Source organism: Lissotriton vulgaris, chromosome 9 (assembly GCF_964263255.1).
Source record: "Lissotriton vulgaris chromosome 9, aLisVul1.2, whole genome shotgun sequence".
Classification (NCBI taxonomy): Eukaryota; Metazoa; Chordata; class Amphibia; order Caudata; family Salamandridae; genus Lissotriton; species Lissotriton vulgaris.
In genome coordinates this window covers 504357371-504374205 of record NC_141697.1, presented here as the reverse complement: position 1 = coordinate 504374205, position 16835 = coordinate 504357371, and the positions used below count along the sequence as shown (strand labels likewise).

The 16835-nt window shown below is 46.9% G+C and overlaps 1 protein-coding gene across 1 annotated transcript in view; it reads left to right on the top strand.

Annotated features, from left to right (window-relative positions):
• Positions 1–16835, top strand: part of LRRC9 (leucine rich repeat containing 9) — a 719638-nt gene that overhangs the window by 82375 nt on the left and 620428 nt on the right. Inside the window, exon 4 of the mRNA XM_086937964.1 lies at positions 6306–6446. Coding sequence (XP_086794090.1) covers positions 6306–6446 — 141 coding nt within the window. The remainder of the gene's footprint in view (positions 1–6305; positions 6447–16835) is intronic.

The window sequence follows — 16835 nt, the reverse complement described above, 5'->3', positions numbered from 1 at the left end:
AATGGCGGCAAATCTGGGACTCACTTACTCCACGGAGGAGATAGATGAACTTTTGGCATATCCTAATATGTTTGCTGATCCAGCAATATCTCAGGCTATCTCACATACAGCAGAATGGGAACAACTTACTGAACTAAAGCGTGACAGAATAAGAACTATACTTCACGGAACAATCCTAAAGCAATACCTTACCTCTAACTCAGCCCCCAAAGGGCTCTTGGTTACGAACGCCCCAAGGATTTTTCTGAATGACGCCACTTTTAGAAGAGACTGGGCCATGATTGCCTGGCACTGCACCAGAGACTGGCTGGTACTCATTATTAAAACAGCACTACGCCTATCCGAAACTCTGTTGATTGAAATCCAACAAACAGAAGCCCAATATAAATCTATGATAACGGGTTATAAAAAAAAGTTGGATGAAATTAATAAAGACCTCACGGAGTACAAGGACAATCTGATGCAGGCGAAACTCACAAAATTTCAAAAAGATCTCAAAAAATTTAAATTTGAAAGTGTATATCCCTACTCCGATCCGAATTACAGTGCTCCTAAAAAGGACACTAACAAATCAGATGATTCAGACAGCAACTCCTCAAGTGGGAGTACAGCGAGCAATCAGAGTCCAAGACAAAAAGGACGGAGAGGAGGGAGGGGTAGATTTAACTTCCCAAACCAACAACCTAGATGGCAGAATTATGGCGATCCTAATAATGGTCCTGCACCAATGTTCTATCAACAACCCCAGTTCCCTATGATGAACTGGAATCCGTACATGCACCCCCAGTTTCCCCTCAACCACCCACCCATGCCTTTTTTAGGGAGGGGCGGGAGAGGACGGGGACGGAACAGAGGCAACACACAAGTGACCTGGGAAGACGAGGATGCAGTGGGGAAACACACCCGCAGCAGGACAGCAACAGCCAGCACAAGCGCAGTGTAAGCCTGGTTACCAACCTCTCTAAAAAAATCCTAACTCCAGAAGAAACAAAAGTCCTGGAAAAAGGCCTGGGATTTGTCCCTACCTCTCGTCCTGACAAATTCCTCCTACACTGTGAACTTTCACAGTTTTTTAGGAAACTAAAACTAAAGGCCTTTTTTGAATCCAAGGACCAGTCCTTGACAGAAGAACAGGAGTTTGACACTAACTTCAGACCGAAATCCACGTTTATGCCACCACCGCATACGATTCCTGCAGCTATTACTGCTTTTGAACAGGCAGTTATAAAAGATCTGGAAAATTGTGAAGACCCCAAACGATTCAACAATGTTTCCGCAGCAGAACACAAGGCCTTGGACAACCTGAGAAACCACAAAGAAATAACCATAAAACCTGCCGATAAAGGCGGAGGGATTGTCATCCAAGACACCACTGAATACGACAAAGCCTGTATGACACTCCTGAACAACAGAACAAATTACTTGCTCCTCAACACGGACCCTACCACAGAAATGAAGGCACGCATTAGAACCTTTGTACAGGAAGCGGAGACTGATGGTCACATCTCCCCGCATGAAGCAGCATTTCTCATGGCAGGGGGACAAACTATACCCTACTTTTACACGCTGCCAAAAACACATAAAAATGTGGTCCCACCTCCAGGTAGGCCAATAGTATCAGGGATCGGGTCAGTTCTGGAACCCTTATCCACATTTTGTGACTATTACTTGAAACCGCTTGTACAGAACTCTAGTACCTACTTAAAAGACACCAAGAGTTTACTCAAATTACTGAATGAGATCACTCTAGCAGAAAACTCAGTAATATTGGTAACAATGGACATAGAGAGTCTGTACACCAGTATCCCACAGGAAGACACACTACGGGTACTGGGAGAAGCATTAGACAAGGAAAACTGGGAATACACTACCCCCAAAGAATTCATCCTTAAATGTGCAAGAATGGCACTCAAAGAAAACTACTTTGAGTACAAAGGACAATTGTACCTCCAATGCACTGGGACCTCAATGGGGAGTACTTTCGCTCCTAGCGTAGCGGGTTTGTATGTTTATGATTTTGAAACAAAGCACATCCTACCAGCAACTAACCCCTTTGCCTCCTCCATAGGATTATGGAGGAGGTACATTGATGACATTCTTCTGTTGTGGACAGGGACGGAAGCCAGTCTCCTCCAGTTCCTAAATTGGGTGAATACTCTTGATCCCTTCTTGAGGTTTACTCATAACTTCAGTAGAGAATCGATCATTTTCCTTGATGTGGTAATCAAGATAGAGGGAACCTCTCTCACAACTGTGACCCACCACAAACCGACGGCGAAAAACAACCTTCTTGATTTTAGGAGTTTCCACCCAAGGCCTTTAAGGGAAAACTTGCCCTATGGCCAATTCCTACGGCTAAGAAGAAATTGTAGTAACATTAACGACTACAAAGAACAGGCCAAGGAGCTAACAGAAAAACTAAAACAAAGAGGTTACCCTGAAGGAATACTCAAAAAAGCCAAACTAGAGCACGAAACCAACCTCGAGATGCACTCCTAGAGGACAATGTAAAGACAACCACGGAAGTACCACTCACTTGTGTAACCACCTACAGTACCCTCTCAGACACAGTCAAAAAATCCATCAATAAGAATTGGAGAACTATCACGAGCAATATGAGTAACTGGGAAAAACCTCTTTTCTCCTTCAAGAAAGGCAGGAGTATAAAAGATGCCTTGGTGCATACAAGACCATTACCAGGCTCTACTGCAAACACTGTTACCAGGTCTATCACAGAAGCTTGGCACCTACCCCCAGTTACGGGTCACTTTCCATGCACAGACTGCAGTGTCTGTCATCTGACCACTCACTCTAAACAACTTAACTTGGAACCTGGAAAAGTGTGGACACAAAAATCCCACACAAACTGTAATTCAACAAACGTGATTTACTTGATCACCTGCCCCTGCGCAAAACGCTACGTGGGGATGACCACCAGGAAAGTTAAAACACGCATCGGTGAACACCGTAGCAACATTCGATGCAAAAAAATCACCACAAAACTCAGTGAACACTACCTACAAGCCAATCATACTCCTAATGATATGACCTGGACAGTGATCGAACAGGTCAATTGTGTTAAAATCAGAGACAACATATTGTTTGAAAAAGAACAGCGCTGGGTCTATAGACTCAGCACCCATATCCATGGACTAAATGACCAAATTCCGTGGACTAGTGTCCTAAAACACTAATCAACTGAAGTTCTGTTGCTATCTCCCAACCCTGCTGTGAATACTACAACTGAACATGTTGGCTCTTATTGTTCATACAAGAGCTGATATTAGCATTTTTCAACCAATTACTCCCACCTCTGATAATTTATTCAGTCAAACATTATCAGGGACTCCACACTAATGCTGTTCCTTTAGCGTTTTCACCTTTACTGGGCAATACATGCTGGCCATCGCCCTGTCCCGCTTTGTACTATCTGTACACAAAGGCGGACCCCGCCCACTCCATTACCGAGGCTTGCGCTCCAGTCTAGCTTGCGATGCAAGCCTCGTTTTCATTCCAGGAAACCACTCGGGGCTCCGCGACCTCTCGCGGGACTACGCGAGCCTCTAACCAAGCCTCGTGTCCATTGCCGGTCCCCGATTGGCTGAGACGCTTCTGTTTCCAAGCCTCGCTTGGAACGTAGGTCCCCGATTGGCCCGCGCCCAGCCACCGCTCCTTAAACGCCTTGCTCGCCCTTCGCTAAGGATCCACGAGATCCAGCGAGGGTGCAGCTAGGTGCCGAGCGGGTGCTGAGCGTTGCGGGCGTAAGAGACCTTACTATGGGACATCTTTACATCAGATAAGTTGTATGAATGGGATCTTGCCAGTTCTAAAAACCTCCTTTGTGTGTATATGTTTCTCTTCCCTTTATTATTAGGGTGTGCCATTGTCGCTCCCACCCCCCTCCTGAGTTCTATGGGGCGTGGATCTATTTCTCTACAAGTGAGGACATTTTTCCTATATCTTGTACTTAGTGTTGTGTGCTTGGTTAAATTACATACCACGGCCGGCAGTGTCACTGCGCTTTGCACCGGAACCCTGCTCTCACGTTTTTTTTCCCTCGGGGTTCATTCCCTGACACCCCACGATAGGTAGCGTGCTATTTACTTGTACTACCTCACAGATAGACTTAGACACGATAAGTCTTCTCGCTAAACCACTGTTGCTATACTACACATACGCAACAGTCCGCGCTGAATATATTCCTTCAGCGCTAGTTGAGGCCCCTCCACCATGGATTTTGGCACAACCTCAACAGCGCATCTCATGCATACCGGCCACGGCCCTTGATAGGTTTGCTAGCATGTGTCATGCCACAAAGTCACTCTTTATAGCCACTGTACATATGTACAAACCATTGATTTTATATCTTTGTTTTTATGTTTTTGTTTGTCTGTTTGTCACTTTCCTCCTTCAGACTCCTAGGTTCCTCGCAAAAGAGGTAAAACCCCACAACTTATGAGATTGTTTTTTCTTTTTTGCACCACTTTACACATAGTGCTATTTTTAACTTTCACGACCATTGGCAGGGCGGGCCTTAGCGCGCCCCTCCTGTCATTGGCACACTCGCTTACCGGTCCTGATGAAAGCCCAGTAAAATAACACATAGAACGGGCAGAAACATGTTGACCTCCTTTACAGGGTAAACACCAGTATAATATAATTGGCTAGTTTCCCTTCACATATCCAGTTTTTAATATGTCAGGTTGACCAGTGAATAAAGTTTTTTTTTGGTACAACCATTGACATTTTTAACCTCATTACTTTTTCACACTTCATCTTCACACAAAAACCTGCTCCGCAGTCTCCTGGCGTCGCAGCACACCGGGGAGGTATTCGATCTCTCCCGGTGGACCCGATGATGAAGCATGTCACCACTAGGTTGAGTGAGGGTTTCCTGAAAAAACAGTGTACTTTTTCATGAAATTGGTCTTACAATCGGACCACTTACAACTGGCCTCAGACTTCACGTGCGACAGCCACTTTTCTATATATCCTGTCTTTTTGGACACTCTTCCTTTGATTACCTACAATACAAAACATGTCTAGTTATGGCTTAATAACTACGTTTCATCCAGTTGGTACTAGCCAGGCACCAAACGTCATTCTATGAAGACTTTCCGGTCTCCCAAAACCAGAGCCTTCTACTACCTCTATCCTCCAGCCAGCTGCTTTTGTTCTGCCTCTCTCCTTTCATACCAAGAGGAAGTGCTTCTGGTGGTAAATCTTTTGCAGACCTCAACCGCCCACTTTGGGCAGGAAATCTCGTTGAGCCAGCTTCCCTGTTGCACACACCCCATTCTTGTGAGGAGTAAACTTTCTTTTCACTGCCAATGTACCAAATAAACAGACTCCTTGGTCCTCTGGTTTTTCCTTTGCAGCTCCTTCAAGTGCCACCATCGAGGTCACTCTTCTCACCTCAGGCCACCATAGAATGTAATGAGTGATTCTTCTCCTCACATGAAGACCCCTCCTCTCCTTCCCCTCCAGACGAGTACATGGCTTTTAGGCACACTATTTCTTCATCCAGTTTAAGAGAGAGAGGTGGGCTGTTCTCAATACTGAACAAAACGGTAATCCAGAATGCTTAATCTAGCTCGGGTGCTGGCTGCGGTTTACACCAACAACTGGTTTGTGCTCTAGGGTCCTGCAGAACACGTGCTTCTTTACTGACATATGGCAAGCCCACTAAGGTTCACCGTGGCATCAGGCACTGCAGATGCAAAATATTGCCATTTGGGGACAACCCAACTAGGGTTTACCAACATTCAGGTCTACTACCACCACAAGCTGGATAACAGTCTCCTAAGCACCTCTTCAAACAGCCTTGGTTGTGAGCAGCTTTATTGTACAAATATGAATCCTCTACAAAATTGGTTTGTCAATAAACTACCCAAAATACTCTCCGATTACAGACATCGAGATTGATTAATTAATTACGGCAATTCTTGATTCGAAGTTATTCAAGTTGTTTCTTCCATCCAGATCGAGTGTCTTCCCATCAGGGAGATCCCATAGTTGGTCCCTAAGCTCAACGCCTTTGATCAGATCTTTATTAAAAGGGTTTTGGAGAGGTGTGCTGGTTATGAAAAAGTAACCCCGCAAAGGACTCTCATATTGATTGACTGTAAACAAAAGCATTTTTGATTGTATTGCTCCTCTGTTTCTGGTCCTTCCACCTGGTGGTAATATATTTCATACACATTTATGAAGGAGCAAATCTTAAGGATGGCGTTACCAAAGTCATCATGAGATATTACAGTTGTATTAAAATGTTTATTAACCATCTTACCTTTGTTTTTGTACAGAAGATTGATGGTCTGCAACACTGTAAACATCTGGAAAAGCTTTATCTATATTGCAATGCAATTGATGTGATTGAAAATTTGGAGGAACTAACTCAACTGGAGGCCCTGTGGTTGAACAATAATCAGATTACATTTATAGAGGTGAGTGCATTCAAACTGAAGTGCCCTAAAACACACACACACATTGTATTTCCTGTATGTATTTATAATTTTACTGCATATATTATTTTTATTTCATGCTCGACAATTTAAAAGGGGATTCAGACATCGTAGAAATCCTACAAAACCTAATTTCCTGAACAAATAGAAGAATTCCAAAAGTATAATTTACGGTACTCTAAAGTCCAGCCTCCCTACCATTTACATTTCTGAAATAGCTTTTGGATTAGGACCTCCAGTTTGGATGTTCTGCCCATGGTCAGACAGGGGCTCAGACTTCTAGTCCCTCTTTTCCCTTCTAATTATCTTCAGCATACCCATGGATGGTTCTCTTCTGGTTGGTAATCAGAACACCCAAGGGTTCTGTGTATAAGTTGAAGAATATTGGGAACAGGATGAGTATTCTCGGATGCCATTTGTGAGGTGCAGTGTGGGAGTGTTACAGGAAGCGAGACGGGACCTGGATTTGACTTTATCCACGCATATTAAAACATTTCATTTGGCTGGTGGAGCACTGGGTTTCATTCACCAGTTTTTAGAAGCTTGCTTTTCCATTAAGAAGCAATACAGTGGTACTGAAAATTTGTCATTAAGCATGCCATCATATTTTGACAAATGCTCTGGATGATAGTGACTCTGCACTTCCTTACCTTGTAAAATGGTCAAACATGCTCTACCCCCTTCACCATGCCCGCCGTATTGATCTGCACTTCATGATGATTGCGGCTCTGGTCAGAAACTTTTCTGTGAGGGTGGTGGAGCGTGCAGGGTTGCAGAAACATGACACCTACCACACTTTGATCCTCCAAGAAGGTTAAAAGTAGTAGGAGCAGCTATGCAAAATCCTACCTTCTACTTTATTTTTTATAGCTATGTCACTGCAGCTCACAGGCTGCTTGACACTTCTACATATCAACCTGCACAGAGAAATGATCAGTGGAGCATAGAAACTCCAACCTTAGTCTCCACTGGCATTGTCACCAGCCCTAGCATATCATATAAAATAAGAAATTCAGGGAACTTTCCAGGCTTCCAGCAAATGCACATTAGGAAGCCCAGCCTTTAATTAAGGAGTTTGACTGCTGTTAATCTTGAACCTATCATGTGCTCAGTGCCCATGTATCAAGGTAGTGTGTTGAGAAAGGCCAAGTACTCCATAGTGTCTAACAACGCCGACAGATGAACAGACGGATCAAGGAGAATTAATATCCCCCAGTTTTTGTTGTAGAACTTTTCTTTGCTTACTTAGAATTTGGACATGAGGGTGCTCGCTGCTGCACTGAATTCTGACTTGTACATTTAGGAAATGGTTTGTTAGGTTAGTTTATGCCTACCGGAGTCTTTTTTTTGTTTTAACAACTTTTGTTGTGTTTCATTGTTAACGATATTTGTACAGGTACATTACTTATGTTGTGTGTAAAAACCAACTGTGCAGTCTCTTGATCTTGTGTTTCGTTCAATAGAAAGGACAAGATAGGGAGTGCACATTTTCCTCAGTGTCATTACATGAATCACATGTTTAGCATCAAACAGTTTCTTTACATAACAGCATAAAACAACTTGATAGATATGTAGGCTATCTTTGCAAAGATTGTGCTCAATTCTGCATGCCCCATTTTTTGCCATTCCCCACCTTATGATATAATTGTAATTCAGGACGAGGTGTTGATACGCATCCCCAACTTCAGTAGGAATGGGGATACCCAGTTTCAGGAGAGCAAGCACAATTCCATCAGCCAGGGGACCATTGTCCCCACCTGTCTTCCCCCACAAAGTCAGCTACTGATTCATACAATTTCTATTTCAATCGTTAGGTTTTCAAACATATACCCTCATTATATGGCAGTTTCCATTTTAATATACACACCCTTCAGGACAATTTGTTGTTAAATGTATTATGCATTCCAGGACAGGGCTGCCTCTATTTTACCCCTTCCTCCTCAGGGGGAACCTTAGTACTATTTAGCTGTTTAGTTCAGTCCAGTGTAGTGCTTGCTTTTTACAGTGTTTGATGTCTAGGGGCTTTTTTTTAGATTAAACCATGCAGTCCTAGAAACCGTAGATTTCGGTCTCAGAATCATGTACCATCCTCATTCCTGAGCCAGGTCCCCTGCCATTGTCAGTGGTCCATTTCTCTTGTACCTGTGTCAAAGGGTGCTGTGAACTTTTTCAGCAGGGCTTCATAGAGTCTTGTCATAGCCTTCCTTCCTATTCCTACTGAGAGCATATTATTGATTCCAGATCCCTAGTTCACCAAATGGTTTTCATCTCCTTTTTGTGCCACAGTAGTCTTTTATTAGCTTTTCAGAGTGGAAACACGTACATCTAGGATCATAACTAGGTTACATCTTACATCTATAACAATAACACAGTACAGGTCCCAATCTGTATGACTTCCGACTGCGGATTTCCATGCCATCGCTATACGGCATTTTCACAGAATGAATGACAAATCTATACATTTCGTGGCAAATTTGTCCTTAGGCGCATGGAAGTCATCCCCAACAAACATTCAAGGGAGTCTGCCCGCAGGGGTCGTCCCATAATGTCTGTGAGAGTCATAGGGCTTCATTCCAGTTTTGCCCAATTCCTGGGCAAGCTCAAACTATATGGTTAAAGTCTGCCTCCGGATATGTGCACCAGCACCATTCGCACTTCAGGTCTGCTCCAAGGTAGACACGGGGTATACTTGGCTACATAGAACACTATAACTCTTTTTGCTTTATTTCAGATGGGTATTAAATACTCCCAGGTAAGGCCACGCTCATTTATCAGTCATGCCCACCTCCAAGTGTTTCGTTTTAGTACAGATTGCCTATAGTAATAAAAACAGCTGCCTCTGTCCATGTTTGTGTATTGTGTTCTGCCGAAAACTGTGAGTGCCCACAGTGGCAGGTCAGAAGCATATGGCATGGGGCACTGCCTAGGATGTTCAGACTTGCCAGCAACATTTGGCTGTTGTGGCATGGCGTCCCATGTCCAGAGGGAGCCTCTCCGGGTATCCATGATCCACACCAGTGTGTCCTGAGCTCTCGTAGTCTGTAACCAATAGTTAACTCCTTCCTGATAACCACTTGTCTGCTTGGCGCTGGGACGCCCCACTGCTGGGGCAGCCATGCGCTTTAAATACGCATAACATAACATAATAAGGAGACCCTTTCGGGGTTGGGTACCACCGACAGCCAATGCATGGGCCACTGAAGCTGTGTTGTTGCATAGTACAGCTCGTAATGTGGAGGTCCTAGGCCACCTCTCTGTAGAAAGGCATATCATTTGTGGAGGGCCACTCTCTTCCTTCCTTTAGCTTTATCAAGTCAGAAAGAACAGATTGCAGTTCATATAAAAAACATTGGTAGAGGGATATTGGAAGCTCCAAAAAATGGTGAAGCTGACGTGGTAGTAGCAGCATGTTTGCTATTACCACTCTGTCCTCTCCCTGTTGGACAGAGTGGCAATAGCAACAAGCATTTGCAATGCAATAGGTCTCGCTTTTGCAAGAGTTTGAGCTGTTTGCAGTGTAAATGACAATGCCTTTTATTTATGGCCTCTTTCCTGGTCTCCTTCCTACAGGCAGGCGACCAGCTCTCCGTACAGGCAGGCGACCAGCTCTCCATACAGGCAGGCGAACAGCTCTCCCTTCAGGCAGGCGACCAGCTCTCTCTACAGGCAGGAGACCAGCTCTCCCTACAGGCAGGAGACCAGCTCTCCCTACAGGCAGGAGACCAGCTCTCCCTACAGGCAGGAGACCAGCTCTCCCTACAGGCAGGAGATCAGCTCTCCCTACAGGCAGGAGACCAGCTCTCCCTAAAAGAAGGAGACCAGCTTTCCCTACAGGCAGGAGACCAGCTCTTCCTACAGCTCTCCCTACAGGCAGGCGTGTAGCTCTCCCTAAGGCAGGCAGGCATGCAGCTTGTGAGAAGTTGGCCTGGTATATGATGTCCACTATTTTAGTGGGCACCTTGCACCAGTCCAAACAACCCATATTGATGGTAGGTTTGAAGTCAACCTTTATAGAAAGCTATCCTAGAGGTAGCTGTGGAGAGCAGCCTTCAGGTTAAGTCTTCAAAGGAATGAAAAGCAGCTTGTTTTACCAGTAATAATCTCTTGAAGGACCAACTGAAAGTACACCACACAAGGTATATATCAAATATATATGCATTTCTTCTAAACACAACCCCTCTGGTCTCTTTGAGGTCAGAGGTAAAAGTACAATACAAGGAACTTAATTAGCATACAATAAGTTGCGCAGTACACGTTTTGCCCTAGGGGCCTCACAAACCATATAGTAAAATAGTGGTATAAGAACCACGTGAGGAATAGAAAGCAGGCCTAGGGCCTGTAGAACCGTTGGGGCAACCAGAAACCACCCAAGGTTAGGATGCAGGAGACCCACGGGGGACGCGTGCAGTGTCTAAACACAGCCACGGATCACCATTGACTTTCTATGGAGAATAAACAAGTTACAATTTCAAAGATTAAGGAAACTTAGAGGTGAACTGCAATGGAACCCTTTTAGACTAGGACACTTCGAGAGTCAAGGCCCACAGGAGCACCGGAGTACTCATGTTACCTCACCCAGGGAAGCCGGGTGCATAGGTGTCTTTTGGTGTCGGGTTTCGTCGTCAATTCCTATGGAGAGCTGCGAAGAAATGCTGCAGGCGACCAGAGGGAAAGTGTCCGGGGGGATCCAAGGGTGGATTGGAGATCTGAAGAACCTGAAAGCAGAGGGGACAGAGTCTGGGTCACTAGCCAGTGACCAGGATGGCGATGGAAGATGCCAACCAATGTCGGGTGTTTTCAGGTAAAAGAGTTGAAGCTTGACTCTTCAGCCATGAGGACCAGGAGGCGTAAACGGTGACCAGGAGCTGTATTCGAGCTGTCCCACGAAGTATCTCGAGTGCTGCAGTGTCAGAATCCGGATTAGACCCAACAAGCCATGGCAACAGCAATCCATGCAAGATGACAAGATTGGCTTCGGTTCAGACCAGCAAGGTCTGAGGGACTCCTCCTTTGGAGACGAGTGAGAGCACATCCCGAGCAACCAGGAAAGCTCAAGAAACAAAGGATTGTCCTTTGTGGGGGCTCAGTAGCCAGTGGACTAGGAACCGCGAAGGAGCCTTGAGCTGAAATGCAGAAAGCTGGTCCACGGGACACTCGTGGAGTGTAGGCCTCTGAACTTCAGTGTAAAAGGTGCTCGGGTCAGGGACTTCAAATATCCCAATGCATAACTTTGGAATACCTCGGGAAGTAGGTGCAGTTGCAAAAATGCAGGATGTCCAGGAGTTCCGGTCCCACGTCTCTAGTGTCCGCTACGGGTCTCAGCGTTGCTGAGTCAGCATCAGAGATGTCTGGATGTCTGTGTCCTGTGTCACAGATCCTTCGGATCCAGCGGGAGCCTCGAAAATGCAGACCGGCAAAGATGCTTCTTGGTACCTGTTTGAACAGGGTGGTCACACCTTGACCACACAGGAGATTCTTCCGTCTTCCAGTCGATATGGAATATCGAAGGTCCAAGATTTATGGATCAGAGTTTTGTCTAGCGTAATCGAAATTCCTAGTGACTGGGTTCCTATACTTATACCAAGTTTAGGGGTTGGACTAACTCTAGGGAGGACTTGGGGTGGGGGTGGTTACACCCCTTCCCCTTTGTCCAGTTTTGTGCCAGAGCTGGGGCTGAGTGCCCAGCAACCGGTTTGAACTGGGAAATGCAAGGAGCACCTTGTGTGCCCCAGGCAGTGTCTTTAAAGCATTCACTGAATGCAGCCCACCCTGCCCCAATACACTCAAGCCTGCCTGGACAGGAAACCTATTGTCCAGGCCTCCCCTGCCGGAGTTTCGTCCAGCAGCAGGAGGTCAGACTCGTGTCTGTGGCAGCAGCATCCATTTTTTGATGCTGAGGCTCTTTTAAACTTTAACTGGGTATACCAGTGCGTACATGTCTTTTCCCTCTAGAAGGGTGGAATGCTACCCCCGCCACCAGAACTGGTTGGGGGGGGGGTAGTATTCCTAAGTGTTTGACACCTTACACAACATGTTTTGATAAAACCAAACCAAAGTTAGCATTAACCGCGAGGATTATAATGCACTTAAGAGTATATGGTATGGCTATATCATAGAACAGCTATAAGGAGATGGTTCCGAAAGCTGCAGAGGTGCTCAGCTCATGCTGGGGCACCCCCCCCACACAAAACCAAGCACTCTGCCTTCAGGATTGTCAAGGCCTGCCATAGGAGTGACTTTGATAGCAGATCCTACTCTCCTACACAGCTCTCTACAGGAAGGTGTACAGCTCTCCCGAAAGTCGCACTTTGGCTCAGCCACGGTGCTGTGACTAAGCTGGTGCGCTGACAGTACTCGTGTCACTGCACCCCTAATGAGGCCACATTGAAGGTGCCCTGGTGCATAGGTTCCTGCTCACCACTGTGCACACACAGTGACTGGAGATGTGCAGGTTTCTTTGTGCTGTCACATAGTTGTGCGTCGCCCACGGGTGTGCAACACGGCTACACCTGTGTGGTATTTCTAGGGGCAGATCCCTTCCACACCCACAGAGTGAGTAGCAAGTAAGAGTCAGTCATCTGTCTATAGGAGAATTGTCACCAGTTTGTTCATTTAGGCAGAGGTTCCTCCAGTTGGTACTTTGTATGGTCACCAAGAAGACCCCACTCCCTCTTCCAGCTACAGCCCCTACAGATCCCGGCGCACCCTTGACGCTCTTGTAAGGACAACTATATGCAATCACTTGTCCTCAATGTTCCTGCTTTAGGGGCATGCGGTGGCCTGTCTGGCCCGTGCCCCCTACCTACCCCTATGGACCCGATGAGTAATGCGCAGTGCTTCAAGAGCTCGAGCGCCATCGCAGGAAGCACGCACTGGCACCTATATACCGCAACACTACCTGGATGCACCCCCTCCCTCCCCATGGATAACAGACTGGGGCCCGGCCTTGTTGCCGAGATGGGGGTCCCCTTTATATAACTCAGTGCTCCCTAAAGACTTCACGTACAGCAGCGTCCGACACCCTATAAAATACATGCAGTGCCTTCTACATGCTTAGGGTTATCTGAAAGAGCTACAAAAGCGCAGCATTGATTGTATACCCCTATAGGTAAAAATCAGTGTCCCTCAGTAGATTGGGGGTGACATGGGTGGGCTAACAATGGCCCCACGAATAACATACTGGATCCTGTTTCCCTATAGATGTGTTACTACGGTCCTTCCAATATGGATTGCAGGGCTATCTTGGGTGGCTCCACGAGGGTGTGGGGCTGTTTGAAAGTATGTAACGCTGCCTGGGTGGTCAGTTCACAGTCCCCTATAGAAAGTGCGCTGCAGCCCTTACCGCACGCACAGTTACCTGGATAGTCTGGCTGGGGGCCCTGGACGCAGGCCCCCCCACCAGCTTGCAGTAGAGGTTCGGGATGGCCCGGGTCGCCTCCTTCTCCACCCCGCAGGTGGCTGAAACTGAGATCTGGGTGCCTCGGCCAGGTTGAAGTAAGGAGGGTGCAGGCTGTATCCATTCACCCCGTTGGTGCTGGTGGGCAGGCCCTGCCCTGGTGTTGAGCGGGGGAGGTTGAGCAGGGGCGCCGAGAGATAACCAGACAGGGGGCCATCACCCCTCAGAGGGTGGCACCTGGGAAGCAAAGAGAACCAGCTCACACAGGAGCCAACAGGGCTGGGTCTGCTGCAGTGGTGTGCTCGGGTAGAGGGCACAGGAGCTGGCGGGCTTGATTCCTCTGCTGTAGTCTGTCCGGGCAGGTGGGCACAGAAGCCGGCGGAGCTGGGTCCACTGCAGCGGTCTATCCGGGCAGGCGTGTCCTCTAATGCCTGTTGGCGAGGGCTGGGTCCTCTCCTATGGTTTGGTTATGGCTGCAGGGTGCTGCTTATGGCTGAGACCAGGGGCTCGTACTGAGGTGGGAGGGTGCGGGGTGCCCTGGAGAGTGCACCATTTGCCCTGGAAGAGGCACAGCAGAGATTGGCGCTCCTCCGGGGATGGGAGCTGTGTAGGGACCGCCTACGCTCTGGGATCTGGCAAGAGGTGCTGAACGGGCACAACAGTTGGATCTCAGCAACGAGCTACTAGTGCATAGCTGCCAAGGTTTCAGAATGGATGCTGGGAGCAGAGCACACACGCCCGGAAAAACGGGTGTACTGAGCACTTACCCAGGAGACGGTGAGAGCCTGGTCAAAGTTCTTCCCACCGATGGGCCTGAAGCCCCAGGGTCCGGGGCCCTCGATAATGATATGGATCATTCCGGACATGCTGCTTTAACTTTACATTAGCTGCCGCCCACACAGCAATTGCAGGGTGGGCCAGCAGCTATTCTTAAAGTAAAAGCGCAATGCCGGAATAAAAAAAAAATTTGTGCTTACCGACTAGTTAATGGAGACAGTGTAACGCCGCACGTAAAAGATACAGTCCTGATGGGCCGTCCCAAAAGGAGACAGGGCAGTAACAAGGAGGGACTAAGAAGCCTCATTTACAATGGAAAGTCAGCTTTTAGTATGGACGATGATGCAAGCCAATGAAAACAGGGGTGGGGCTTCAACCCCACTTCTACAACCTACCCTATTCCAATATGCCTCGTAGAGCGAGCAGCACATGCACGCTGCAACGCAGGTCTGCGAGACCTAAAAATGCTGATAATTCCTCATCAGCTTTACTTGCTCTAGCAGGGATTCCAGAAGGCTAGAGACAGACGCATACCAGCCTTCACCAACCCCAGGTTATCCTGTATGAGGTCATCATCCGAATGTAGATGTTAATTCCCAGATAACAGAAGGAATCCTATTTCCAGGGCATCCCCCTGTGATGGGGTTTGTGTCTCTTCAATTCAGTGAGTTTTCTAAGATGGTAGAAGCACTTTTTGGCCCAGTTCGGATTCATGCCTGAAACTGTTCCAAATTCATCCAACACTTCCATCACACATGGTAGATATCTATGCACCTCTCTCAAATATACAAAGGCGCCATCCACATAGAACAAAATTGCCTCCCATGTGTCTCCGCTCAGTATCCTTCACTGTAGACCCTATTGTCGGAACAAGCCTGTCAGTGCCTCCATTGTGAGGGCAACTATGATTGGAGAAAGTGACAGCCCTGTCTGGTGCCCCTGCCCACCTGAAAGATTGCAGATATTTCTTTGCCCATGCATGCCTGAGCATTCAATTCCATGTATAGAAGCTCTATCCATTTCAGTATCTTTGGACCTAAGCCCATTTTAAGCAGAATTTCCTGAAGGTAATGCCAGTCCACCATATCAAAAGCTTTTTCAATGTCAAGGGAGAAAACTACATGTGGAGGTAACCCTGGAGGATTTTTCTCCATGAGCCTGAAAAGATGCTGCAAGTTGAGAAATGTGTTCATCACAGGAACTAAGCCATTTTGGTTGTGATGGAGCAGTACTGTGAGGCAAAGCTTCAGCTGGTTCACTCTTATCTTACAGTCCAAATTCAGTAGTGAGAGCGGTCTGTAGGATTGCACATTTAGGGGGTCTCAGCCTGGTTTAGAAAGGACCACTATCGGTGCCTCTCTCAATGGCGTAGGCAGTATACCCCTGTTTAGGACAGAGTCAAACACCTGTAATAATCGCGGCGCATCAGTGGCTTTATACGTCAAATAGAATTCCACAGGGAACTCATCTGCCACCTGGATTTTATGGTGTACCACCTGATCGATCGCTAGCCGGACCTCGTCAACCGTTAACAGCTCACCAAGTGATTGCCGTTGTAGGGGATCTAGGTGTGGGATTGGCCGGCTATTCAAATAATCTGGCAAGGGTGGTCCATTCTGTTTCTCCCTCGATACAGAGCAGTGTAGGAATCGAAGAAGGTGGTGTTAATGTCAGTCCGTGTCTTAAGGATAACTCCAGTCCGGGTTTTAGTAGTGCTCAGTGGCAGTCTATCCCTTTTGATGTGCAATAGCCAGGCCATTACCCTCCTTGCCCTGTCCCCCTCCGCATGCTGCCTGGCAATATGTTCTGCATAGTTCATTTTCCCCAGTCTGTCCAATAGTGCCCTATGTTCAGCCCTGAGGGGAGATAGCTGTTCCCGCTCCTACCTGTATCTCCATTTGGCGTATGGCATCTTTTTTGTCTATAAGTGCTCGTAGTAATGTGAACTTCACCCCTTAGTGGTTCTTAATGTATAAGCCTTGCTTGACCACCATAACGTTGTCCCACCCCAACTCTCTATCAGTTGTAGTGCTGTGGTTTTCATTGAAGTACTAGTTGATTTGAATGCCCACAGTCTCACAAAATGTGTTGTCATGTAGGGCCCTGTGTGTGCAGCCTCCAGGTGGGAAGAACGATACACGCCGCTGACACCAGTATATTATCCTCTTAAGGGGTCTGTGGTCAGAGATCATGCTACC